The 26,708-nt window shown below is 37.5% G+C and overlaps 1 protein-coding gene and 1 long non-coding RNA gene across 10 annotated transcripts in view; one reads left to right on the top strand and one right to left on the bottom strand.

Moving 5' to 3' along the window:
- atrnl1a (attractin-like 1a) overlaps nt 1–26,708 on the bottom strand; it is a 315,774-nt gene that overhangs the window by 268,040 nt on the left and 21,026 nt on the right. For all 6 annotated transcript variants that reach the window (XR_012372140.1, XM_073873145.1, XM_055170416.2 and 3 more), the window contains exons 2-3: nt 14,992–15,075; nt 13,935–14,048 (exon numbers count right to left, since the gene is read on the bottom strand). Coding sequence is in view for 5 of the 6 variants with exons in the window: in XM_073873145.1 (XP_073729246.1) it covers nt 13,935–14,048; nt 14,992–15,075 (198 nt within the window). In the remaining variant the exon portion in view is untranslated. The remainder of the gene's footprint in view (nt 1–13,934; nt 14,049–14,991; nt 15,076–26,708) is intronic.
- On the top strand, nt 16,003–19,649 carry LOC129439744 (uncharacterized). 4 transcript variants are annotated; one of them, XR_012372144.1, is made up of 6 exons: nt 16,003–16,915; nt 17,719–17,809; nt 17,967–18,090; nt 18,485–18,626; nt 18,775–18,856; nt 18,946–19,649. It is a non-coding gene; the product is annotated as an uncharacterized lncRNA (long non-coding RNA). The 4 variants fall into 4 exon arrangements; XR_012372141.1 differs by having other exon boundaries at nt 17,923–18,090; XR_012372142.1 differs by having other exon boundaries at nt 17,719–17,840.

The following is a 26,708-nucleotide window of genomic DNA, read 5'->3' as shown; positions in this document are numbered from 1 at the left end:
CATGCTAGCTTCATGCTAATCATGCTAGCATCATGCTAGCTTCATGCTAATCATGCTAGAATCATGCTAGCTTCATGCTAATCATGCTAGAATCATGCTAGCTTCATGTTAATCGTGCTAGCATCATGCTAATCATGATAACATCATGTTAGCTTCATGCTAATCATGTTAACATCATGCTAGCTTCATGCTAATCATGTTAACATCATGCTAGCTTCATGCTAATCATGCTAGCATCATGCTAGCTTCATGCTAACATCATGCTAGCTTCATGCTAATCATGCTAGCATCATGCTAGCTTCATGCTAATCATGCTAACATCATGCTAATCATGCTAAAATCATGTTAGCTTCATGCTAATCATGCTAGCATTATGCTAGCTTCATGCTAATCATGCTAGCATCATGGTAGCTTCATGCTAATCATGTTAGCATCATGCTAGCTTCATGCTAATCATGTTAGCATCATGCTAGCTTCATGCTAACATCATGCTAATCATGCTACCATCATGCTAACATCATGCTAGCTTCATGCTAACATCATGCTAGCTTCATGCTAATCATGCTAGCATCATGCTAGCTTCATGCTTATCATGCTAGCATCATGCTAGCTTCATGCTAATCATGCTATCATCATGCTAGCTTCATGCTAATCATGCTATCATCATGCTAGCTTCATGCTAACATCAGGCTAACTTCATGCTAATCATGCTACCTTCATACTTAAACATTCTAACAGTCAGATAGCCTACTAAACTAAACTTCTGTCAAACCGTTTTAAACGTTCAAGCTACGCTTTTTCAAGCCAACATAAAGTTTGTCTTCAAACTTTAATATCTAGTTATTATGTTGGCTTGTCAAAGCCAACATACTGATATTGTATTTAAACTTATTATTATGTTGGCTTTGAAAAAGCCAATATATTGTTATTGCTTTTAAACTTATTATTATTCTTTTTCTCCCCCCAAAATTTCTGACACTAACTCGTCCTAGGGCTTTCAAGCTACATGCACCAAATTTTCCACAGACCTTCAGACTGGTCTGACTTAGTGTGCTATATCTTTTCTAACCGATGGGACCTTCCGAATTCCTAAACGGGGGGCTCGAACACCCCAAAATTTCCATTGACTTAACATTGAGACAAACTTTGACGGGTCATAGCTGTGAGTGAGAAACTTGTAGAAACTTGTGGCTTACCACATTTAAGGAGGCTGACGGGCTCTGTAAGAACATACATCACAATGGGGTGTACGCTGTACCCCTGGGGTGTAAGAGGCCCCCAAAATTTCCCATTGACTTATAATGGGGCAGGAAACATGCCCATATAAGGGAATAAAAGCGTCCCAGATGGAATATCTTTACTTTAGAGTGTCGTAGAGACATGGGGGTGGGCTCATTTTACTCAGTCATCCTATGATTCTCTTAGGATTGCCCCAAAGCTAGTTAGCCACGCCCCTAGCAACAATTTTGGGTACCCTAGCAACATCTCCCATAGACTACCATTATAAAAAGCCCAGATGGATATCTTTACACCAGAGTGTCATAGAGACATAGGGGTGGGCTCATTTTACTCAGGCATCCAATCAGTCTTAATAGGATTCTTATTAAGGCATTAAGCCACGCCCCTAGCAACCAAATATGAGCACCCTAGCAACATAATAAACAAAGCCTTATATCTCTGGATCTGAACATCATAGAGACATGGGGGTTGGGTCTTTGGGTCATGTTAGCTTCATGCTAGCTCCATGCTAAGTCATACTAGCTTCAAGCTAGTTTCATGCTAGCTTTATGCTAATTTCATAATAAATCTTGCTAACTTCATGCTAAATCATGCTAACTTCATGTTAAATCTTGTTAGCTGCACGTTAAATAGTGCTGGCGTCCTGCTAATCATGTTAGCGTCATGCTAATCATGCTAGCTTCACGTTAAATCATGCTAGCTTCATGCTAATCATGCTAGCAACATGCTAGCTTCATGCTCATCATGTTAACATCATGCTAGCTTCATGCTAATCATGTTAGCAACATGTTAGCTTTATGCTAATCATGCTAACATCATGCTAATCATGCTAGCAACATGCTAGCTTCATGCTAATCATGCTACCATCATGCTAACTTCATGCTAGCTTCATGCTAATCATGCTAGCATCATGCTAGCTTCATGCTAATCATGCTAACATCATGCTAACTTCATGCTTATCATGTTAGCATCATGCTAGCTTCATGCTAATCATGCTAGCATCATGTTAGCTTCATGCTAATCATGCTAGCTTCATGCTAATCATGTTAGCATCATGCTAGCTTCATGCTAATCATGCTAGCGTCATGCTAGCTTCATGCTAATCATGCTAGCATCATGCTAGCTTCATGCTAATCATGCTAGCATCATGCTAGCTTCATGCTAATCATGCTAGCTTCATGCTAATCATGCTAGCATCATGCTAGCTTCATGCTAATCATGCTAGCATCATGATAGCTTCATGCTAATCATGCTAGCATCATGCTAGGTTCATGCTAATCATGCTAGCATCATGCTAGCTTCATGCTAATCATGCTAGCATCATGCTAGCTTCATATTAATCATGCTAACATCATGCTAACTTCATGTTAATCATGCTAGCATCATGCTAGCTTCATGCTAATCATGCTAGCATCATGCTAGCTTCATGCTAATCATGTTAACATCATGCTAGCTTCATGTTAATCATGCTAGCATCATGCTAGCTTCATGCTAATCATGTTAGCATCATGCTAGCTTCATGCTAATCATGTTAGCATCATGACAGCTTCATGCTAATCATGCTAGCATCATGCTAAATCATGCTACCTTCATACTTAAACATACTAACAGCCAGATAGCCTACTAAACTAAACTTCTGTCAAACCGTTTTAAACGTTCAAGCTACGCTTTTTCAAGCCAACATAAAGTTTGTCTTCAAACTTTAATATCTAGTTATTATTATGTTGGCTTTGACAAAGCCAACATACTGATATTGTATTTAAACTTATTATGTTGGCTTGACAAAGCCAACATACTGATATTGTATTTAAACTTATTATTATTATTATTCTTCTTTTTCTTCTTCTGAGACTAAAATTTTCGCAGCTAACTCGTCTGACAGCTTTCAAGCTACATCCACCAAATTTTCCACGGACTTTCCGACTGGTCTGAAGAAGTGTGCTTTATCTTTTTGAAGGGATCCGACTTACAGAATTCCTAAAACGGGACATTAAAATTCCGAAAGTCCCATTGACTTAACATTGGACAAACTTTGACGGGTCATAGCAGCGAGCGAGAAATTTGTAGAAACGTGTGGGTTACCAAATTTGAAGAGGCTGGCAGGCTCTGTGAGAACATACTTCACATTGGGGTGTAAGTTTCACCCCTGGGGTGTAAGAGGCACCCAAAATTCCCCATTGACTTATAACGGGGCAGGAAACATGCCCATATAAGGGAATAAAAACGTTCCAGATGGAATATCTTCGCTTTACAGTGTCATAGAGACATGGGGGTGGGCTCATTTTACTCAGGCATCCAATCAGTCTCTCAGGATCGTCCAAAGCTAATAAGCCACGCCCCTAGCAACCATTTTTGGGGCACCCTAGCAACATATCCCATAGACTGCCATTATAAAATGCCCAGATGGATATCTTTGCAGCACAGTGTCATAGAGACATGGGGGTGGGCTTATTTTACTCAGGCATCCAATCAGTCTCTTAGGATTCTTATTGAGCTATTAAGCCACGCCCCTAGCAACCAAATATGAGCACCCTAGCAACATAATAAACAAAGCCTTATATCTCTGGATCCGAACATCATAGAGACTTGGGGGTTGGGTCTTTTGGTCATGTTAGCTTCATGCTAGCTTCATGCTAGCTTCATGCTAAGTCATGCTAGTTTCATGCTAGCTTTATGCTAATTTCATAAGAAATCTAGCTAACTTCATGCTAGATCATGTTAGCATCATGCTTGCTTCATGCTAATTCATGTTAGCATCATGCTAGCTTCATGCTAATTCATGTTAGCATCATGCTAGCTTTATGCTAATTCATGTTAGCATCATGCTAACTTCATGCTAATTCATGTTAGCATCATGCTAGCTTCATGCTAATTCATGTTAGCATCATGCTAGCTTCATGCTAATTCATGATAGCATAATGCTAGCTTCATGCTAATTCATGTTAGCATCATGCTAGCTTCATGCTAATTCATGTTAGCATCATGCTAGCTTCATGCTAATTCATGTTAGCATCATGCTAGCTTCATGCTAATTCATGTTAGCATAATGCTAGCTTCATGCTAATTCATGTTAGCATCATGCTAGCTTCATGCTAATTCATGTTAGCATCATGCTAGCATCATGCTAGCTTCATGCTAATTCATGTTAGCATCATGCTAGCTTCATGCTAATTCATGTTAGCATCATGCTAGCTTCATGCTAATTCATGTTAGCATCATGTTAATTAATGTTAGCATCATGCTAGCTTCATGCTAATTCATGTAAACATCATGCTAGCTTCATGCTAATTTATGTTAGCATCATGCTAGCTTCATGCTAATTCATGTTAGCATCATGCTAGCTTCATGCTAATTCATGTTAGCATCATGCTAGCTTCATGCTAATTCATGTTAGCATCATGCTAGCTTCATGCTAATTCATGTTAGCATCATGTTAATTAATGTTAGCATCATGCTAGCTTCATGCTAATTCATGTAAACATCATGTTAGCTTCATGCTAATTTATGTTAGCATCATGCTAGCTTCATGCTAATTCATGTTAGCATCATGCTAGCTTCATGCTAATTCATGTTAGCATCATGCTAGCTTCATGCTAATCCATGTAAACATCATGTTAGCTTCATGCTAATTCATGTTAGCATCATGCTAGCTTCATGCTAATTCATGTTAGCATCATGCTAGCTTCATGCTAATTCATGTTAGCATCATGCTAGCTTCAAGCTAATTCATGTTAACATCATGGTAATTAATGTTAGCATCATGCTAGCTTCATGTTAATTCATGTAAGCATCATGCTAGCTTCATGCTAATGTATGTTAGCATCATGCTAGCTTCATGCTAATTCATGTTAGCATCATGCTAATTCATGTTAGAATCATGCTAGCTTCATGTTAATCATGCTAGCATCATGCTAGCTTCATGTTAATCATGCTAAAACATGTAAACATCATGTAAACTTCATGCTAAATCATACTAGCGTCATGTTTAATCATGTTAGAATCATGTTAGCTTCATGTTAATCATGCTAGCATCATGCTAGCTTCATGCTAGCGTCATGTTTAATCATGTTAACGTTGTTAAATCATGATTGCTTCAGACTAAACCATGTTAACAGCCAGGTTGACTACTAAACTAAACTTCTTTCAATTTTCTGTCAATCTGTTTTAAACGTTCAGGCCAGGCTTTGTCAAGCCAACATAAAGTTTGTCTCCAAACTTTTCTATCTAGTTATTATTATTCTTCTTCTTCTTCTTCTTCTTCTTCTTCTGAGACTAAAATTTCTGCGGCTAACTCGTCCGACAGCTTTCAAGCTACATCCACGAAATTTTCCACGGACATTCTGACTGGTCTAAAGAAGTGTGCTATATCTTTTTGACGGGATCCGACTTACAGAATTCCTAAAACGGGATATAAAACTTCCGAAAAGTCCCATTTACTTAACATTGCGACAAACTTTGACAGGTCATAGCTCCGAGTGAGAAATTTGTAGAAACTTGTGGCTTACCATATTTAAGGAGGCTGACAGGCACTGTGAGAACATACCTCACATTGGGGTGTAAGTTTCACCCCTGGGGTGTAGGAGGCCCCCAAAATTCCCCATTGACTTATAACGGGGCAGGAAACACGCCCATATAAGGGAATAAAAACGTTCCAGATGGAATATCTTCGCTTTACAGTGTCATAGAGACATGGGGGTGGGCTCATTTTACTCAGGCATCCAATCAGTCTCTCTGGATCATCCCATAGCAATTAAGCCACGCCCCTAGCAACCATTTTTGGGCACCCTAGCAACATCTCCCATAGACTGCCATTATAAAATGCCCAGATGGATATCTTTGCAGCACAGTGTCACAGAGACATGGGGGTGGGCTCATTTTACTCAGGCATCCAATCAGTCTCTAAGGATTCTTATTGAGCTATTAAGCCACGCCCCTAGCAACCAAATATGAGCACCCTAGCAACATAATAAACAAAGCCTTATATCTCTGGATCCGAACATCATTGAGACATGGGGGTTGGGTCTTTTGGTCATGTTAGCTTCATGCTAGCTTCAAGCTAAGTCATACTAGCTTCATGCTAGTTTCATGCTAGCTTTATGCTAATTTCATAATAAATCTTGCTAACTTCATGCTTATTCATGTTAGCATCATGCTAGCTTCATGCTAATTCATGTTAGCATCATGCTAGCTTCATGCTAATTCATGTTAGCATCATGCTAGCTTAATGCTTATTCATATTAGCATCATGCTAGCTTAATGCTAATTCATATTAGCATCATGCTAGCTTCATGCTAATTCATGTTAACATCATGCTAGCTTCATGCTAATTCATGTTAGCATCATGCTAGCTTCATGTTAATTCATGTTAGCATCATGCTAGCTTCATGCTAATTCATGTCAGCATCATGCTAGCTTCATGCTAATTCATGTTAGCATCATGCTAGCTTCATGTTAATTCATGTTAGCATCATGCTAGCTTCATGTTAATTCATGTTAGCATCATGCTAGCTTCATGCTAATTCATGTTAGCATCATGCTAACTTCATGCTAATTCATGTTAGCTTCATGCTAGCTTCATGCTAATTCATGTTAGCATCATGCTAGCTTCATGCTAATTCATGTTAGCATCATGCTAGCTTCATGCTAACTTCATGCTAATTCATGTTAGCATCATGCTAGCTTCATGCTAACTTCATGCTAATTCATGTTAGCATCATGCTAGCTTCATGCTAATTCATGTTAGCATCATGTTAGCTTCATGCTAACTTCATGCTAATTCATGTTAGCATCATGCTAGCTTCATGTTATTTCATGTTAGCTTCATGCTAATTCATGTTAGCATCATGCTAGCTTCATGCTAATTCATGTTAGCATCATGCTAGCTTCATGCTAATTCATGTTAGCATCATGCTAATTCATGTTAGCATCATGCTAATTCATGTTAGCATCATGCTAGCTTCATGCTAATTCATGTTAACATCATGCTAATTCGTGTTAGCATCATGCTAGCTTCATGCTAGCTTCATGCTAATTCATGTTAGCATCATGTTAGCTTCATGTTAATTCATGTTAGCATCATGCTAGCTTCATGTTAATTCATGTTAGCATCATGCTAGCTTCATGCTAATTCATGTTAGCAACATGCTAGCTTCATGTTATTTCATGTTGGCATCATGCTAGCTTCATGTTAATCATGCTAACTTGATGTTGGCTTCATGCTGATCATGTTAGCATCATGCTAGCTTCATGTTAATCATGCTAACTTGATGTTGGCTTCATGCTAATCATGTTAGCTTCATGCTGGCTTCATGCTAATTCATGTTAGCAACATGCTAGCTTCATGTTATTTCATGTTAGCATCATGCTAGCTTCATGCTAATCATGCTAACTTGATGCTAGCTTCATGCTAATCATGTTAGCTTCATGCTAGCTTCAGGCTAATCATGCTAGCTTTATGTTAAATCAGGCTAGCTTCATACTTAAACATACTAACAGCCAGATAACCTACTAAACTAAACTTCTGTCAAACCGTTTTTAACGTTCAGGCCAGGCTTTGTCAAGCCAACATAAAGTTTGTCAACAAACTTTTCTATCTAGTTCTTCTTCTTCTTCTTCTTCTTCTTCTGAGACTAAAATTTCTGCGGCTAACTCGTCCGACAGCTTTCAAGCTACATCCACGAAATTTTCCACGGACATTCTGAGTGGTCTAAAGAAGTGTGCTATATCTTTTTGACGGGATCCGACTTACAGAATTCCTAAAACGGGACATAAAACTTCCGAAAAGTTCCATTTACTTAACATTGTGACAAACTTTGACAGGTCATAGCTGCGAGCGAGAAATTTGTAGAAACTTGTGGGTTACCACATTTGAAGAGACTGGCAGGCACAGTGAGAACATACCTCACATTGGGGTGTAAGTTCCACCCCTGGGGTGTAAGAGGCCCCCAAAATTCCCCATTGACTTATAACGGGGCAGGAAACCCGCCCATATAAGGGAATAAAAACTTTCCAGATGGAATATCTTCGCTTTACAGTGTCATAGAGACATGGGGGTGGGCTCATTTTACTCAGGCATCCAATCAGTCTCTCTGGATCGTCCCATAGCTATTAAGCCACGCCCCTAGCAACCATTTTTGGGTACCCTAGCAACATCTCCCATAGACTGCCATTATAAAATGCCCAGATGGATATCTTTGCAGCACAGTGTCACAGAGACATGGGGGTGGGCTCATTTTACTCAGGCATCCAATCAGTCTCTAAGGATACTTATTGAGGTATTAAGCCACGCCCCTAGCAACCAAATATGAGCACCCTAGCAACATAATAAACAAAGCCTTATATCTCTGGATCCGAACATCATAGAGACATGGGGGTTGGGTCTTTTGGTCATGTTAGCCTTATGCTAGCTTCATGCTAAGTCATACTAGCTTCATGCTAGTTTCATGCTAGCTTTATGTTAATTTCATAATAAATCTTGCTAACTTCATGCTTATTCATGTTAGCATCATGCTAGCTTCATGCGAATTCATGTTAGCATCATGCTAGCTTCATGTTAGCTTAATGCTAATTCATGTTAGCATCATGCTAGCTTCATGTTAATTCATGTTAGCATCATGCTAGCTTCATGCTAATTCATGTTAGCTTCATGCTAGCTTCATGCTAATTCATGTTAGCATCATGCTAGCTTCATGCTAATTCATGTTAGCATCATGCTAGCTTCATGCTAATTCATGTTAGCGTCATGCTAGCTTCATGCTAATTCATGTTAGCATCATGCTAGTTTCATGCTAATTCATGTTAGCATCATGCTAGCATCATGCTAGCTTCATGCTAATTCATGTTAGCATCATGCTAGCTTCATGCTAACTTCATGCTAATTCATGTTAGCATCATGCTAGCTTCATGCTAATTCATGTTAGCATCATGCTAGCTTCATGCTAATTCATGTTAGCATCATGCTAGCTTCATGCTAACTTCATGCTAATTCATGTTTGCATCATGTTAGCTTCATGCTAATTCATGTTAGCATCATGCTAGCTTCATGTTAATTCATGTTAGCATCATGCTAGCTTCATGCTAATTCATGTTAGCATCATGCTAGCTTCATGCTAACTTCATGCTAATTCATGTTAGCATCATGCTAGCTTCATGCTAATTCATGTTAGCATCATGCTAGCATCATGCTAATTCATGTTAGCATCATGCTAGCTTCATGCTAATTCATGTTAGCATCATGCTAGCTTCATGCTAATTCATGTTAGCATCATGCTAGCTTCATGCTAATTCATGTTAGCTTAATGCTAGCTTCATGCTAATTCATGTTAGCATCATGCTAGCTTCATGCTAATTCATGTTAGCATCATGCTAGCTTCATGCTAATTCATGTTAGCATCATGCTAGCTTCATGCTAATTCATGTTAGCATCATGCTAGCTTCATGCTAATTCATGTTAGCATCATGCTAGCTTCATGCTAACTTCATGCTAATTCATGTTAGCATCATGCTAGCTTCATGCTAATCATGCTAACTTGATGCTAGCTTCATGCTAATCATGTTAGCTTCATGCTAATTCATGTTAGCATCATGCTAGCTTCATGCTATTTCATGTTAGCATCATGCTAGCTTCATGCTAATCATGTTAACTTGATGCTAGCTTCATGCTAATCATGTTAGCTTCATGCTAATCATGTTAGCTTCATGCTAGCTTCAGGCTAATCATGCTAACTTTATGTTAAATCAGGCTAGCTTCATACTTAAACATACTAACAGCCAGATAGCCTACTAAACTAAACTTCTGTCAAACCGTTTTTTAACGTTCAGGCCAGGCTTTGTCAAGCCAACATAAAGTTTGTCAACAAACTTTTCTATCTAGTTATTATTATTATTCTACCCCAAATTTCTGACACTAACTCGTCCTAGGGCTTTCAAGCTACATGCACCAAATTTTCCACAGACCTTCAGACTGGTCTGACTTAGTGTGCTATATCTTTTCTAACTGATGGGACCTTCCGAATTCCTAAACGGGGGGCTCAAACACCCCAAAACTCCCATTTACTTAACATGGAGACAAACTTTGACGGGTCATAGCTACGAGTGAGAAACTTGTAGAAACTTGTGGCTTACCACATTTAAGGAGGCTGACAGGCTCTGTAAGAACATACATCAAAATGGGGTTTAAGGTATACCCCTGGGGTGTAAGAGGCCCCCAAAATTTCCCATTGACTTATAATGGGGCAGGAAACATGCACATAAAAGGGAATAAAAACGTCCCAGATGGAATATCTTCACTTTAGAGTGTCGTAGAGACATGGGGGTGGGCTCATTTTACTCAGGCAACCAATCAGTCTCTTAGGATCACCACAGAGCTATTAAGCTACGCCCCTAGCAACAATTTTGGGTACCCTAGCAACATCTCCCATAGACTACCATTATAAAAAGCACAGATGCATATCTTTGCACCAGAGTGTCATAGAGACATAGGGGTGGGCTCATATTACTCAGGCATCCAATCAGTCTCAATGGGATTCTTATTGAGGTATTAAGCCACGCCCCTAGCAACCAAATATGAGCACCCTAGCAACATAATAAACAAAGCCTTATATCTCTGGATCTGAACATCATAGAGACATGGGGGTTGGGTCTTTGGGTCATGCTAGCTTCATGCTAGCTTCATGCTAAGTCATACTAGCTTCATGCTAGTTTCATGCTAGCCTTATGCTAATTTCATGATATAGCTTGCTAACTTCATGCTAAATCATGTTAGCTTCATGTTAAATCTTGTTAGCTTCATGCTAAATAGTGCTAGCTTCATGCTAATCATGCTAGCATCATGCTAATCATGCTAACTTCACGTTAAATCATGTTACCATCATGCTAATCATGCTAACCTCATGCTTACTTCATGTTAATCATGCTAGCCTCATGCTAGCTTCTTGCTAATCATGCTAGCATCATGCTAGCTTCATGCTAATCATGCTAACCTCATGCTTACTTCATGCTAATCATGCTAGCCTCATGCTAACTTCATGCTAATCATGCTAGCATCATGCTAGCTTCATGTTAATCATGCTAACATCATGTTAGCTTCATGCTAATCATGCTAGCATCATGTTAGCTTCATGCTAATCATGCTAGCATCATGCTAGCTTCATGCTAATCATGTTAGCATCATGCTAGCCTAATGCTTATCATGCTAGCTTCATGCTAATCATGCTAGCTTCATGCTAATCATGCATGCTAACGTCATGCTAATCATGCTAGCATCATGTTAGCTTCATGCTAATCATGCTAGCTTCATGCTAATCATGCTAGCTTCATGCTAATCATGCTAGCATCATGCTAGCTTCATGCTAATCATGCTAGCTTCATGCTAATCATGCTAGCATCATGCTAGCTTCATGCTAATCATGCTAGCTTCATGTTAACTTCATGCTAGCTTCATGTTAGCTTCTTGCTAGCTTCATGCTAATCATGCTAGCTTCATGCTAATCATGCTAACATCATGCTAGCTTCATGCTAATCATGCTAGCTTCATGCTAATCATGCTAACATCATGCTAGCTTCATGCTAATCATGTTAGCTTCATGCTAATCATGTTAGCTGCATGCTAATCATGATAGCTTCATGTTAGCTTCATGCTAGCTTCATGCTAATCATGCTAGCTTCATGCTAACATCATGCTAACTTCATGCTAATCATGCTAGCATCATCTTAGCTTCATGCTAATCATGCTAGCATCATGTTAGCTTCATGCTAATCATGCTAGCATCATGCTAGCTTCATGCTAATCATGCTAGCATCATGCTAGCTTCATGCTAATCATGTTAACTTCATGCTAACTTCATGATAAATCAAGCTGTATTCATTCTTAATCATGCAAACAACCAGCTACACTAAATTGAACGTCTTAACTTTACGTTTATCCTGTGAAACTGTTCAGGCCACGCTTTTTCAAGCCAACATAAAGTTTGTCTTCAAACTTTAATATCTAGTTTAAAAATGACATCCTACCCAAATCCCAACTCTAACCCCAACTCCAAGCGACCATGGCTTAAATATGGACAAAAACATAGAGAAACCTGTATATTAAATAACCTTATTAAGCAAATCTGAAATCTAACCCTAAACCCAAGCGAAAATGGTTTAAAAAAAAAAAAATTTGAGAACCCAATAAATAAAACGACAAAAAAAGATGCCCCGTTTAAGTGAATGGGAAGGACTTGCGTATCATATGCACGCCAAAGTGGAATTTGGCGTATGTATTGCAAGAGTTTTACACTTCGTGCTATTTATACGCAACCTCAGGAGACTGGGTAGAAGAAAACAGCTGTTATTAATGAATTATTAGTAGCATGTTGTAGTGTCTCGGGAGATCGTGCTCATCGTTAAACAGCTGTGTGGCTACACTGCACCGAAGCGGCAGTTCAAAACACAAACCCAGAACTCAGCGAACGTCAAGAACAAGAAAAAAACAACAAGGCCAAGACGCGGGACCTAAATTACGCTACACGGACCATGTATAAATTTCAATGTTTCTTGACAGAAATACCAACCTTGTCTGGTACTAGCAAGCTGCACACCGGAGCGCCGGCTGCTCCCCGCGGCGCTGAAGACGCGTGATGGCACATATACACAGATATCCACGTGCAATCCATCGGAAAGCGGAGGAGTCATTAGTTGGGTTAGTAAAATAACGAAATTACAGCTTTAAAATAGAAGAAAAAAAAGATATCTCTTTTTTGTAAAGAGATATTTTTTTTTAAAGTTTAAAAGTGCAGAACTCTTCTCAAGGGGAAGAAAGCTATAGGCTACTTTTCCCCTTACGTGCAACCTATCGGAAAGCGCAGATGAGTTAGTTGGGTTAAAATAATGAAATTATAGATTAAAGTACAAAATAGTATTTATATAAAGAGAAATATTGAAATAAAAAGTGCAGAACTCTTCTTAAGTGGAAGTAATAAAGTAAAATAACGAATAATAATTATATAATACCGAATAATAGTTTCCAATAGGTTGCACGTAAATATCTGTGCTGACACCAGTACTCCGTCCGAGCGTGTTTTCAGCACCGCGGCCAGCACTCCAATGCGCAGCTTATTAATACCAAACAAAATGAACAAGTTGGTATTTCTGTGCAGAAACATTGAAATTTAAACATGGTCTATGTAACATTATGTAAATTCCGCGTCTCTGTCTGATTGTTGTTTCCGTTTTCTTGTTCTTGACGTTCGCTGAATTCTGGGTTTATATTTTAAACTGCTGCTTAGTGCAGTACAGAGCTATTTAACGAGCACGATCTCCTGAGATACTATGCTACTAATAATTCATTAATAACTGCTGTTTTCTTGTGCAAAATATTTATATTATAAAATATATAAATATTTATAGTTAAATGTTTATATACATATATTAAAAAATAATAATTTGGGCGCACAGACGCCCCAAGGGGTCGGCGGCGCCCTTAGCATTTGCCTATTCCGCCTATTCCCAGGGCCGGCCCTGCTCAGACACACCACAGAACATGGAGATGCAATGAGCCAGAAACTGGCTACAAACACAGATGCAGACAAGCTGCGAAGAGCTCAATGACAAGAATACTGAACTTTTTTTTATGTGTTATGCATTAATGTAAAAATCTTATTGTTAACCAAAAATTTATTAACATATTCTGTTATTTTGTATATCAGTGATCTCACCTGAAAACCGCTACCAAAGGTGCATATATCGAGTCTCCATCAAAGACATACATGTGGTCCCAACTGCACTCTGTGGCAAAATGGTTGAACCTCAACCTAAGCACAGCATTTGGGCTACAAAAGATACAAATCACAATAGATAAGCAAAGAATATCATACAGTCAGTTGGTTATTACTGTAACATAAACCCTACTATGTTTTTTTCTGATTTGGACACAATAAACCAAACACAAAATGCTGATTTAGGAATTTTTAAATACAGCAATTGCCTACTGAATAATGAATCAATTATTTTATATTACGTGAAACCACTGATCTATAACAAAGAACTGGATTGCTCATGATGTCAAAATATTGAAGCTACCATGCCACCATCATTTTAACAATTTCATTTATTTGACATATTTTTCAAAGCAGTTTAGATAACAACCTAAACATTAGTTAAATTAACATTTAGAATATGGTTAGATAAATAACATAATGTTTTCTTTTCAAGTATTTACACTTTCGCTTAAAGCAAGATGATGCATGGCAAACCTTGAATTTAAATACAATGAAATGCATAATATTAATAGTAGCTTGTGTTGTAATGCTTTGTATATTGAAATGAATTTCTGTTAGCAATAGATATATTTTCATATTAAACATTTTAATATTTTATGTAAAAGTACAGTACATAAATAAAGGAACATATTCGGTTTTAGGTGAATCACCTACAGTGTGATATAATAATATATTTTGATTTTAGGTCACATTTTTGACTTTAATATTAAGGCTTCTTGTCGGTTGGGCAGATACCTATATGGTGCTCAAAAACTTTCAGGGGCATCACCTCCTGACACTAGTTTAGTGTTCTGTGTGCAATCCAGTCACATACAGTAGAGAATGGGTGAATAACCCAGATATCACTTATCTGCAGTGTTTATTGAGGATGTGTAATAACATACAAGCCTTCAAACAAATCTGATAATTCTTAATGCAATGTTATAAAAAATGCAGGATAAGTTCAAAATGAAATAGAAAAACCGACAATTTGACCTGATGAAGCAATACTTACAATCCCTCAATGAGCCAAGTACACTTCGTCTTGTACTTATAGTTAACTGGTCCATCAGTGAGTGATCCCGATGATTCTGTCAACCTGCCAAAAAAAAACACCAAGATGGCCGTAAACTACAGTGTAACTACAATAAAACTGGACTACGTTTTTGATATGTCTAAACAATCATGAATTCAGTTTCATTTCAGACTCTGTTTGCAGAAAAGTCAGTGTTTCTTGACCAAATCCTGGAGCACCCCAGCACTGAAAAAATCTTTTTAATCGAATACACTTGCTTCAACCTAAATCATTAGTAAAAAAAAAACAGCAAGACCTAAATTGGGTATGTTCGATAAATAAGACAAGGTTGAGCAAATTATTAAATTAAAACATAAAATAAAACAAAATGAGTAAAAATGTATATCTTGACTGCACAGTGAGTCCAGAAAAATTCTGCTACTTCAGTGCAGCACGGCCTAGTGTTGTCATTGTGACATCATGCACACTATCCCCATGTGCCAGCAACCCATCCATGTGACACTGGAACAACCACTTGTTCATGATTTATTCCCATTCCCATAGAGAAATGAGGGTCATAATCCCATTGGATTTTAGGTAAAATTTACACATTTGTTCATGGAGGAGGGCCAAGATCAGAATGTGTCATTGCAGGACCCAGCAAGCAATTTTGGCTTAAACAAGGCCAAATTTGGGCTGTCAGTAAAAGTTTAATAGACATCTAACTATACCTCAGGAATAGACGATGCGTATACGTTTAGAACAAAATCAAAGCAAACACCTTAAACACACTCTTAAAATTGATGTGTTAAAAATTAACACAAAATATGTGTAAAAGGATTCTACCACATTTTTGTGTTGGAACTGACACATAATGTGTAAATATTATGCTTTACTGCTTACACAATGAATGTGTAAAACACGTTAACCAGTACAAAATAAAATGAAATGCATAATTATTGTAGTTTAATGACGATTTATATTTAAACGAATTAACACGAAAAAATGTGATATAAAACATTATATCCTGTCGTTTTCATAAAAAAAGTGATTTAGGCAGCGTGCACTGACACTGATTATCCTGTACTTTTGTTTGTTATAAAAACCAAATATCATATATAACACATTCCTTTATCAAGTATAAGATGTTTGTGCAACAGGAAATATACAAGCAAGTTCGGTCAAAAGCACAAATAAGTCTGCACTTCACCACAAAGTTAAATAAAAAATATAAAGTTTTACAATGCAACTTTGTCCTTAGTCAAAACGATTTGCCCAGGAACAGATAATATATTTATGAGACCAAAGATTGTCCATAAGACAGTACCGAAAATAAAATATATATAACACTGTTAACCACTACTAACACATAAGACCCAGCGGCCAGCGGTGATTTTCAGAAGGACTTGCCGAGATCAAGCTGCGTTGGGCGGGGTACATGAGCGCTAAGTACCCGTTGGTTGTCTGGATCAGAAATCCGAAAAAGTCGGGGCAGATTTTTTAATAAACGCTCTCTTTATAAACCGACCGCAAATTTGAACTTTTTATACATACATTCTCGCCTAAAAAGCTTTTGAACATACACTTTGTGACACAATAAGAGTAATATTTCAAACATTATGCAGGCGTTCTCTTCCATTGGTGGCTGTCATAAGTTCACACGAATCTGCTGATGACGTTTCACATGGACAGACAACTACGCATTATTGTATTTTTAATTGTATTTTTTGCGTGTGTTATTTTTATTTAATTATTATGAAAATCATGGTCATTATTATTGAGCCTTGGCTGGCAGTCTGTTTTGAATTTGTTTTATTGAAAACACAAACACACAACGCTTATTGTGTTGCGCCTGCGCAGTGACTTTCTTTTCCAACCGCCTTTCCAGTCAAGAGGACGTGACGAATGTTCCTGTCTGCATCAGGTAAGAAATTAAATTAAAAAAGTACAGTTATAATATGATATCTATTTTTCATATAGTGTAAGAAACTTTCGTATTAATTGTGCAGGAGACTGTTAATTTAAACTTTATGATGGTAACGTTAAATGCTCGCTCGTTTTGCAAAGTTACGTTTGGAGATTCATGTTAACAGTCATTGTTGTTTAATGAAAGGCACATTGGACTACGGGTTAGTAATATGTGTGACACTTGCTTGCAGCACTGTAACGTAAATCGTTAACCCCGTGTCCTAAATAGACGTGACACGCGGTAACGGGTTTCTTTTCAGTTTATTTCCTTACGTTATAGGACGGGTCATTATAAATTATGCCTTTCGATTATCGCAACGCCTCGTCGCGTTTGGTTAAGCACATGGTGGAACAGTATGCACGTCACTGTACCTAACGTACTGTACACCTGTGAGCGGCATGACGAGACAAAAGACGGTAAAACTCATTATTAATCGGTGATGCTGTACATTCTGGATGATGCACAGCCACATTTTATAATACTGTTTTTTATTTTCGTGTCGCGCCGCTCGCGTTCAATATAAAGTTAGACAAGACGCAATTAATTACTGGGAGAGTAGTGGTCTAATGCTAAGAGTCGAACTTCACGAACCTTTCACTGCAGTAAGGCTAAAGTGCTACGTGAATAAGATTAGTGTAGTTTTGTGCTACTAGCTGTAAAGTGTTTTTGCACTATTGAGTTATAAATACTGCCCAGTAATACTTAACTAGATGTAAATCACAATTCTTGTGTCAATGTTTGTTTGTAATCTTTTTCAGCTATCCATCTGAAAAAGAAAAGCTGGCACTCTCAAAGGAGATTGTGTTTTTGGATTATGGTCTCATTTGGTCAAAAAGAGGGACATGTACCGTAAGGATGCTTTTACATACTTCATTTATGTGTATGAAATTACTTACTTGACAATGTGTATAAAAACTGTACTTGACTCTAACTAAGTGCTATTTTTGCATTGATCATGATAGGAGCATTTTTTTTTTTTTTTTTTTTTTGATGGGCCATCACACAGTGGATTTATAAAAATGAGATTACAGAACATCAGACGGTAGCTTCAACAGAGTTGAAGTGGGAGGACATCATCAATTAAGAATGCCATTGACCAAACCTTCAGTCATCAAAGAAGATGGATACAGGTAATGACAAAATCACCAATTATTGGTGAAATCTTTAAGGAATATCCCCAATTTCTGGACATGCCAGTGTTTGTAATATACTTAAAGGCGGAGTGCACAATGTTTGAAAGCCAATGTTGATATTTGAAATCACTTAAACAAACACGCCCCTACCCCAATAGAATCCGGACCTTCTTTTAAAAGACCCGCCCCACACATAAGCAACCCGGCAAGGATGTCGGTTAGTAGACACGCTCCTTACTGCTGATTGGCTATAAATGTGTTTTGGTAGTCGGCCCGTCTCCTTTTCCAAAGCGTTTTTCAAACATTGTGCACTCCGCATTTAAATGGAGATAACTTTACACAAAGTGTTTCATAATTCCAATATTAATATTTCTTTTTAAATACACTGAAGGGGGACATCCAGTTTTCCAGACTTACCGATGGGAAAGAAGAAATGGGAATGTGACAATTATTGAGAAACTCGGAAAAAGCATCTTTAGAGAAGAAAATGGACATCAGACATTTATTGAAGAAAGCTGACAGTCAACATAATGGTATGATTTCCTATCTCTGTTCCAAATGTTTAATTTGGAAAATTACGTTTAAAATGTAACATTCAAAATACGATATAAAAGTAATCCTTTTTAAATAATTTTTTCTCATTTATATTTTGCATGTGACCTGCATGTTTACTACACCCAGATGAGAGCTGTGTTATACAATGTTAAGGATACTCTTCTGCTGTGTGAATTCTGCTGTGTCAGTCCTGTGGGACTTGATGCCGGTAGGCTTTGTGACTCTAAACTTTATATAAAATAAGTAATTTTCATGCAACAACATTTTCTAATGATGTTCATTGTTTCATTTGTGTAGGCTGGTAGCAGTGTGACGTCTTTGCTTACTAAATGATCAAAGGGTGTCTGAAATCAGCTCAGCCACAGTTGGTTTCCAACGGTTCTTCAGGACATGGAGGCCACTACGTAACTGTTGCAATGAACGATTCTTTTGCCTTTCCACCTGATGTTGACAATCTGACCTGTGCGGTACTGAAAACCACTTGCACTGACATATCTTAAAATATATCAGTGTCCTTTGTTTTGCCTCAAAATGCACACCAGTAATGTTTTTTGTTGAAACCAGTTATATTTCCTAATTAAACTAAGGCCTAGTCCTGGATTAAGCTAATCCACTGTCCGGGAAACCGCCCCTAAATGTTTTGTGACGGAAATTTCTTTGAATACACTTGTCAAGTTCATTTTAAGTATTTTTCTAAATGTAAGATAACATGTTAATGTTTCAGGACAAGTTAAAAAATTTTGATAATTTGCATGTTGGAAACGATTTCAGACATTGTTCTATTCAACATGTTTAGCACAGTTGCTTTTAAATTCAATGAATTATTTTATAAATAGTGTTTTAAAACGTATCAATGTAATGTATGTTTGAAGTTATTATACTTGCACTTACATTTATTTAAATTAGCATACATCTAGCAACATAGAGTACTAGCATATTTTCATGCAAGCATTAATTGTCAAATATTTGTTATTTTACAAATAAATAGTTTGTGAACAATATTCAATAGTTGTCTGCTTGATTTCATAATTTAAAGTTTACAAATCATATGTTTTTTTTTCTCTTTAATATTAAAACTAAACAATTACTCGGTAACACACAGTTGTGTTAGATTAATAGAAAGTTACACATTAATGTGTTTACTGAAGCAACACATTTTTGTGTTGCATTTTCTAACACATATTCTGTGTTAAATTTAACTCAACATGTGTTGTCCCTGCGCACACTCAGAACATGTGTAAAAAATAACACATGTTGTGTTGTTTTTAACACATTTGTTTTAAGAGTGCACCTGTTGACTTTGCTTACATGAATTAATATATTACTTCTCCAACGTAATTTGGCAAAAACGGCATGTAACCAAATTCAAGTTTATTTAGGGTAAAAGTGGGTTACTCATATAGCGGGACTATATTGGGTCTATAGTTAGCCATTATTTAGCTGTCTCTGTTTTTGCTTGCTGCGGGGCCAGTCACAGATCAGTCAAGAGATCTATGAAGTATATCACAAAAACCTAATGGCTGTAGCCAGGGTTTGAAAATTACCGAGGTCCAGGGTGGGGTGTTAAGAGTTAAGAAATACTATCCCAGGTGAAAAAAACGCACATAAATAAAATACACTTTTTAAGTTCACTTAGTGTACTAAATGTACTATTTTCGTGCACTCATTTTGTGGCTTATACATCACATTTGTTTTTGGTACTTCTAAAAATTAAGTTAAGAACATATTATTATGTTATTTTGAGACATTTATTTCAATAAAAATCAAGTTGGTACTGGTATTCTTACCTTTTCAAGTAAACTGAAGTACTGCTAAAGTAGAACTTTACTTTTAATAAGTATATTTGTAGCATAGCTTTACATAACTTACAAATGTACTTGCTAGTATTTAAGTGGCTTGAAGCATACTTTATTTTTTAACTGGGATCTAATATATGCTGTCTTAACCTTTTTACACTTTGGGTACACACTCTCTGTTTTGGGGGATGGACTGGGACTGCTGGATTATTTATTATTTTTTCATGCAACAATGTTTATTTTTGTAATCATTTTAATAAGCAATATTATATAACAAAAATGTTACAAGATTTTAAACAAGAACTTGTTTAGTGCTCTTATTGTTTTCAGCATGACTGTGTTAAAGGTTAACGTCTAAATTAAATGAAATAACAGAATTCTTAATGATTATGTTTTGTTGAGATTAGCTTTACCGTTTTACGCTACGTGTTTTAACATATTTGGCATATTCTATTTAAACCCATGTCTTCTACATCTTTGTACCAGAGTTATTTTCTGTTTTTCGATAGTGTTGTTGATACTGTTAATACTCTTACAGACAGAATTATGATGATTACTGCTTTTATCTTACCGAATGTAGTATCAGCAATAACCTGCTCGCGCTGAATGATGCATCTTATTTGATAACTTTTAGTTTCCATGTTGCCAGATATTAGTATGAAAAACAAGCAAAAATAATTGGCCTTAAAAAATAAAGTTCGTCCAAACCTTGTATTTCAGATATAAATCAGATAAATCGCTAATACTAACCTACACCTAACAATCACTTTATAGATAATGTCAAAGTGTCACATTAATTGCTAAAACACTACGTCTAAAGAGAATTTTTAACAATAGGATCTGGCAACACTGCAAATTCTGTACCTGCGCCGTCGCAGCTTAAAGCAATCTTCATCATTTTACACTAAACTATACAGTAAACTGTCCAAACTTAATTATATATGCGGATTCGTTTTGAAAAATGAATTAGTCATTCAAAAAAATTTTATATGAAAAAATTACCGAGGTCCGGACCTCTGTGACCTCATTGCTGGCTACGGCCATGGGTATACATAACCAGCTAAGAATCTCTAAAGATATTTAGGCACAAGTCAGTGCATAATAACTGGCCTTAAAAGACATAAACCATATAAGAAGTGGGCATCAAGACAATGGTTCTCTCTCAATGTGTGGTTTCATGAAAAACATCAATGGAAACATAAATTAAATATTTCCATCGCACAAAGAATATGCTACTATATTGTTTAAGCTGTGTAAAAAGTATCATATAAATTGCATATTTTCTAGCTGTACTTGTGTTTAGGCTTGCTGACAGAGGATCTCAAATGAAGGACAGAAAGAGATTTGAGGACAGGGGCTGAGATAGATGATCAGAGAGCCTCAGGCAGCTCAGCATGGCACTATCAGCAAGAGACATTTCCTACAATAGAGAAGAAAAGATTTAAAGTAAAAAGCATTTAAAGGTGGGGTGCATGATCTCTGAAAGCCAGTGTTGACATTTGAAATCACCTAAACAAACACGACCCTACCCCAATAGAATCTGGACGTTCTTATGATAGAACCGTCCCATACATACGCAAACCCAAGAAACGATGTCGGTTAGTAGACATAGACACGCCTCTTACTGCTGATTGGCTACAAGTGTGTTTTGGTATTCGGCCCGACTCCCTTTTCCAAAGTGTTTTTCAAAAACCATGCAACCCGCCTTTAACCCATGCGATTTTAGAATCGGTCTATTAAGATTAAGATTTCTTGTTTAAATCTTTTATTGTGACTGCAAATGATACCAATTACAGATACTTTTACATTGCACAGTGACCTTATATTAATAAAGCAAACTGAAATCAAGGCACATACAGTGGCAAAGCATAATTTTTGCTAACGCATTCCTCGCACCAATCCACTATATTTATCTCCTATTTATTTATAACCTATTTTTGCTATGCTGTCTAAGATACCGTTAAGTATAGAGAAATGCTCTAAAAGTAGTTTGATTAAAGTGTATTCAGATTATTAACATCCATTTTCCCATTAAGACTTTTTCTGACCACCAACACCTGAACTCTGTCAATGAATGGTCTCTTAGCAGATCCAGAAACCATTACGTGAATGCGCCAAGGCATTGAAAAGAATTTGCACTTACTGTTACCAAACACAGACTTATACACTCTGACTGAATGTGAAAAAAAGGCTTTGAGGGGTTCAGACATCTTTTAAACACAAGCATCTTAAAGTCTGAATATAATAGTTGTCTGTATACGCCTTCAACTGCACACAAATAAGTCAAGTTAGCCACAAATAAATCCTTGAATATCAGAAAACAATGTTTTGTGTCCCATAATTCTTTCAATCCCAGTTTACCCACAAGCAGTTTCAAAACACAGTGGGCCCTTAACACAAACCACATCTGGGAGGAGGACCAAACCAAATGAAGAAATTTCACCACAACAACGACAATGCACAGAAGTCATCTGTGATGTGTTTGTTGAAACTGTAAAAGAAACAATTTTGTTCAGAAAGAATGCACTTTCAACAGAATTTATAGTATATTCCTGATCAGTAGGCACAAAGCGGTTTTATTTGAAACATAACTCCTCATACTTCACAAATGACATCTGAAAATGATTTTTAAAACACTAACTGTCCCTTACGCGCTTGGTTTAATAACATTTGACATCCGCTTTTATCTAAAGTGAATTCCAGTACATTTAGAAATTTCAAACCCATCTTGTTGTGTTAGTGTCTTGCCTTACAAGCTGCGTTGCAGCACACATCTGGTATTCAAACAATAAAAATTGCAGCCTTGTTCATTCTTGTATTTCCACAGGCCTCTATACTGTACAAATATTATGTAAAAAAGTCCTTTAATGGGCCTTCAATCCTATAATACAATTAAATAGTACACCTAACAACAAGATACACAAGCAGTCAAAAGCAGAGACGCATACTGACATCCAGACATAAACTTTCTTTAACAACTGTGTATACTGGATTATTACTAAGACAAAAGGACCAGTGACCGTCAGTCAGCAGTGGATGATCTCATCTTTAAGACAATGTCACGTCCAATTCTGAACTAAAAGCACTACTGTTACTTCAACAGCACTGCCATTCTGAACAGAGATTGTGTCACTCCTATATGAGGTGACAGATAGATTTTGTTTACTATATGCTGGTCTGTACAGTACATTGAACACTTGGAAAAACACATTTTCATGTCCCGTGGTTTATAATTACCCTGTGCCACATCACTAATTAGAGGGATAAAATCATTTGAAGCATGTATGCTGCGACACAAATGTATACAAGCTACCTACTGTACATCTGCTAAAAATCACATCTTTCTTCATAAAAATGGATTTCCACTTTTTAACTCTAGTTACAGTATAATGTAGCAGTTTGAGTATACAGGAGATCTTCAATGAGCCAAAGAGGGCGCACATCATTCCTCTCTTTGTAAGTTACACTGGCATCCTATAGCACCTCGCATCAAATTCAAAGCTCTGCTCCTGGCCTTTAAAACCACCACTGGGTCAGCACCCCGGCCCTTACCTTCACTTTTTTATACAGTCTTACGTCCAGTGTCTGCTAAATGACTAAATGTACCGTAAGGTGGTTACAAAATTACCATTGTGTGAAGCATCGTGGACAATTCGTCCTTGGGGAGGTGTTTCTGTTTTATTTGTTTCTTCATACAAACTATCTGGATCTGATTCAGACACAAACTGGTAAGGCAATACCGATGCCATACTAGAGGCAGTTCACAAAGACAATTTTATGTCTCCATAGGGAATCTCATACTCTAAACTTATAATCAGAAGCCATTCATGTGCTCTATGGTATAACCTATTCAATGAGTAAATTTGATATTAATGTATTTTGTAAACTGCAACCTTGTGATTCTCCTATTGAAGAAATTGTGAATATTATTGATTTTCCCTTTGTGCCAAGAGGTTGTATCCAAACATGCCTCAATCATGTAAATTAAATCTGCCCATGCTGTTTGACATAACTGTGAGGTTATGCTTTTTTTGTCTTAATACCTACTGTATTTTCCGGACTATAATCGCTCCGGAGTATAAGTCACATCAATCAAAAATGCATCATGAAGAGGATAAAACATATATAAGTCACAATGGACTACACATCGCATTTATTTAGAAAATTATTTCACAAAATCCAAGCCGAAGAACAGACATTGACACCTGTCTGAAAATGACACCTGTCTGTAAAATCCAAGCTAACATCTTATAATCTCATAAAAAAGTTGATTTCATTTTAATCTTTGACATGGACAGTCAATATTAAATATATCAAGATGATATTTTCACAGAATGTTTTTACATTATGTAGGATGATTTCATGTGAAGAACAGCTGGGTTATCATCACATATGTGTTTTTTGTATGTTCATATCTACTACATGTGATTGACACACACAATAGAACGATTGTGGAGAACTAACAATCGGAGACTTCAGAAAACTACAACTCTGATCATTTTTCTTAAATGACCTTGACCTGTTGCCCCATCCCTTAAATGTAATGAAAAATCACCCATGCTCAGAGTAAATAGGGGCTGCAAGAGGAGAGACTAATATTTGAAGGTCTTTGACACATAGACACGGCTCGTCGGTTTCCCACCATCCATTCTTTCATCTACAGAGGCAGGCATGAAAACCCCACTAGCTTTCACATTACAGCCACAATGAGGTCAAAAAAAGTTAATAGAACTCCAAAATGTTCAACCCTTAAACGCCCCTTTCACTACAGCCCCTCAGAGCTGAACAAAAAAGATGAAATGCTGTTTATGCTATTTGCCTGTGGCGCAGATTGACCGGTGAATGACATTGCAGGAGCATTCTTACATATTGTGCCATTAATCAACTGATAACTGGTAAATCAATGTAGAATAAAGAACACAGAATAATCATATTTTATATTTAGTCAATTGCTTCCTTTTTATTATTGATTTTTCCTCTGTGCCAAGAGGTTATATGCAAACATGCCTCAATTATGTCAATAGGCTTTATGCCCAGCTGCACTACTTCCTGAACTTCAGCCAGCTTCTTGTTTCCTGTCTGCCATTATTGGACAAACTGATTAATCCAGGTGTGCCTGACCTTAGTAGTCACAACAACAATAATCAGACACACCTGAATTAATCAGTTTGTCCAATAATGGCAGACAGGAAACAAGGAGCTGGCTGAAGTTCAGGAAGTAGTGCAGCTGGGCATAAAGCCTATTAAATCTGCCCATGCTGTTTGACTGTGACTGTAACTGTGAGGTTACGCTTTCTTTGTCCTAATACCTACCGTATTTTCCGGACTATAAGTTGCTACGGAGTATAAGTCGCATCAATCAAAAATGCACCTTGAAGAGGAAGAAACATATATAAGTCGCAATGGACTACACTGTCACGGTAGGAAAATCCATTGTTTTCCTCCGTGTCATGTTTGTGTGTGTGTGTTGTTCACTTACCCTGCCATGTGCTCGTTAGAGCGATCCCTTTCACCTGTGTGTTGATTGTCTCGCTCCAGCTGTTCATCATTACATCATCTCCATTAAAACTCACCTGACTTTCTGTTCCCTGCCAGATTCTATTGTTTGCTCAGTCTTCGTGTTGCTTGGTTGTTCCCTGTGTTTTGGATTACGTGTTTCAGTTGGATGTGTATTGTCGTCGTCGTCTTCGTGTGGATGTTCCGTGTCAGCCTGGATTTCACCACTGCTCACCACTCCACCAACGTCGCACTCAAAACACCAACTTCCACCGTAGTCATCGTCACCATTGCCAACAACAACACCGGACTGGATTACTTCCGCATTTGACTTTGAATACTCTCTCTTTGTTTATATTTAATAAACATTGTTCATTTATACACCTGCGTTTGCTTCCGTCTTTTACAAGTCATTACAGAAGAATCTGGCCAACATGGAAGCAGCAGGTGGCCAGCCGATCTCCGGGTTGGAAGAGTTTCTCCAGCGATCTCTGGCTCGTATGGATCATCAGGATCAAACTATCGAGGACATGCGGAAGGCCGTCCAGGCAATGGTGGCGAAGGTTTCCGAGCTCTCTCAGCGATCTCCGAACATCACGCCTCCCACTGCGCCACCCATGCCGCCCGCACCATCTTCACCTCCAGGGGGTAGTTTCATCCAGGAACCGAGACTGCCGATCCCGGAGAAATATGCCGGTGAGCCCAACTACTGTCGTACTTTTCTCTCTCATTGTTCTCTACATTTCGCCCAACAGCCCCGGACATTCT

The sequence above is a fragment of the Misgurnus anguillicaudatus genome, chromosome 11 (genome assembly GCF_027580225.2).
Source record: "Misgurnus anguillicaudatus chromosome 11, ASM2758022v2, whole genome shotgun sequence".
NCBI lineage: Eukaryota > Metazoa > Chordata > Actinopteri > Cypriniformes > Cobitidae > Misgurnus > Misgurnus anguillicaudatus.
This window is presented reverse-complemented; position numbering and strand designations above follow the sequence as displayed.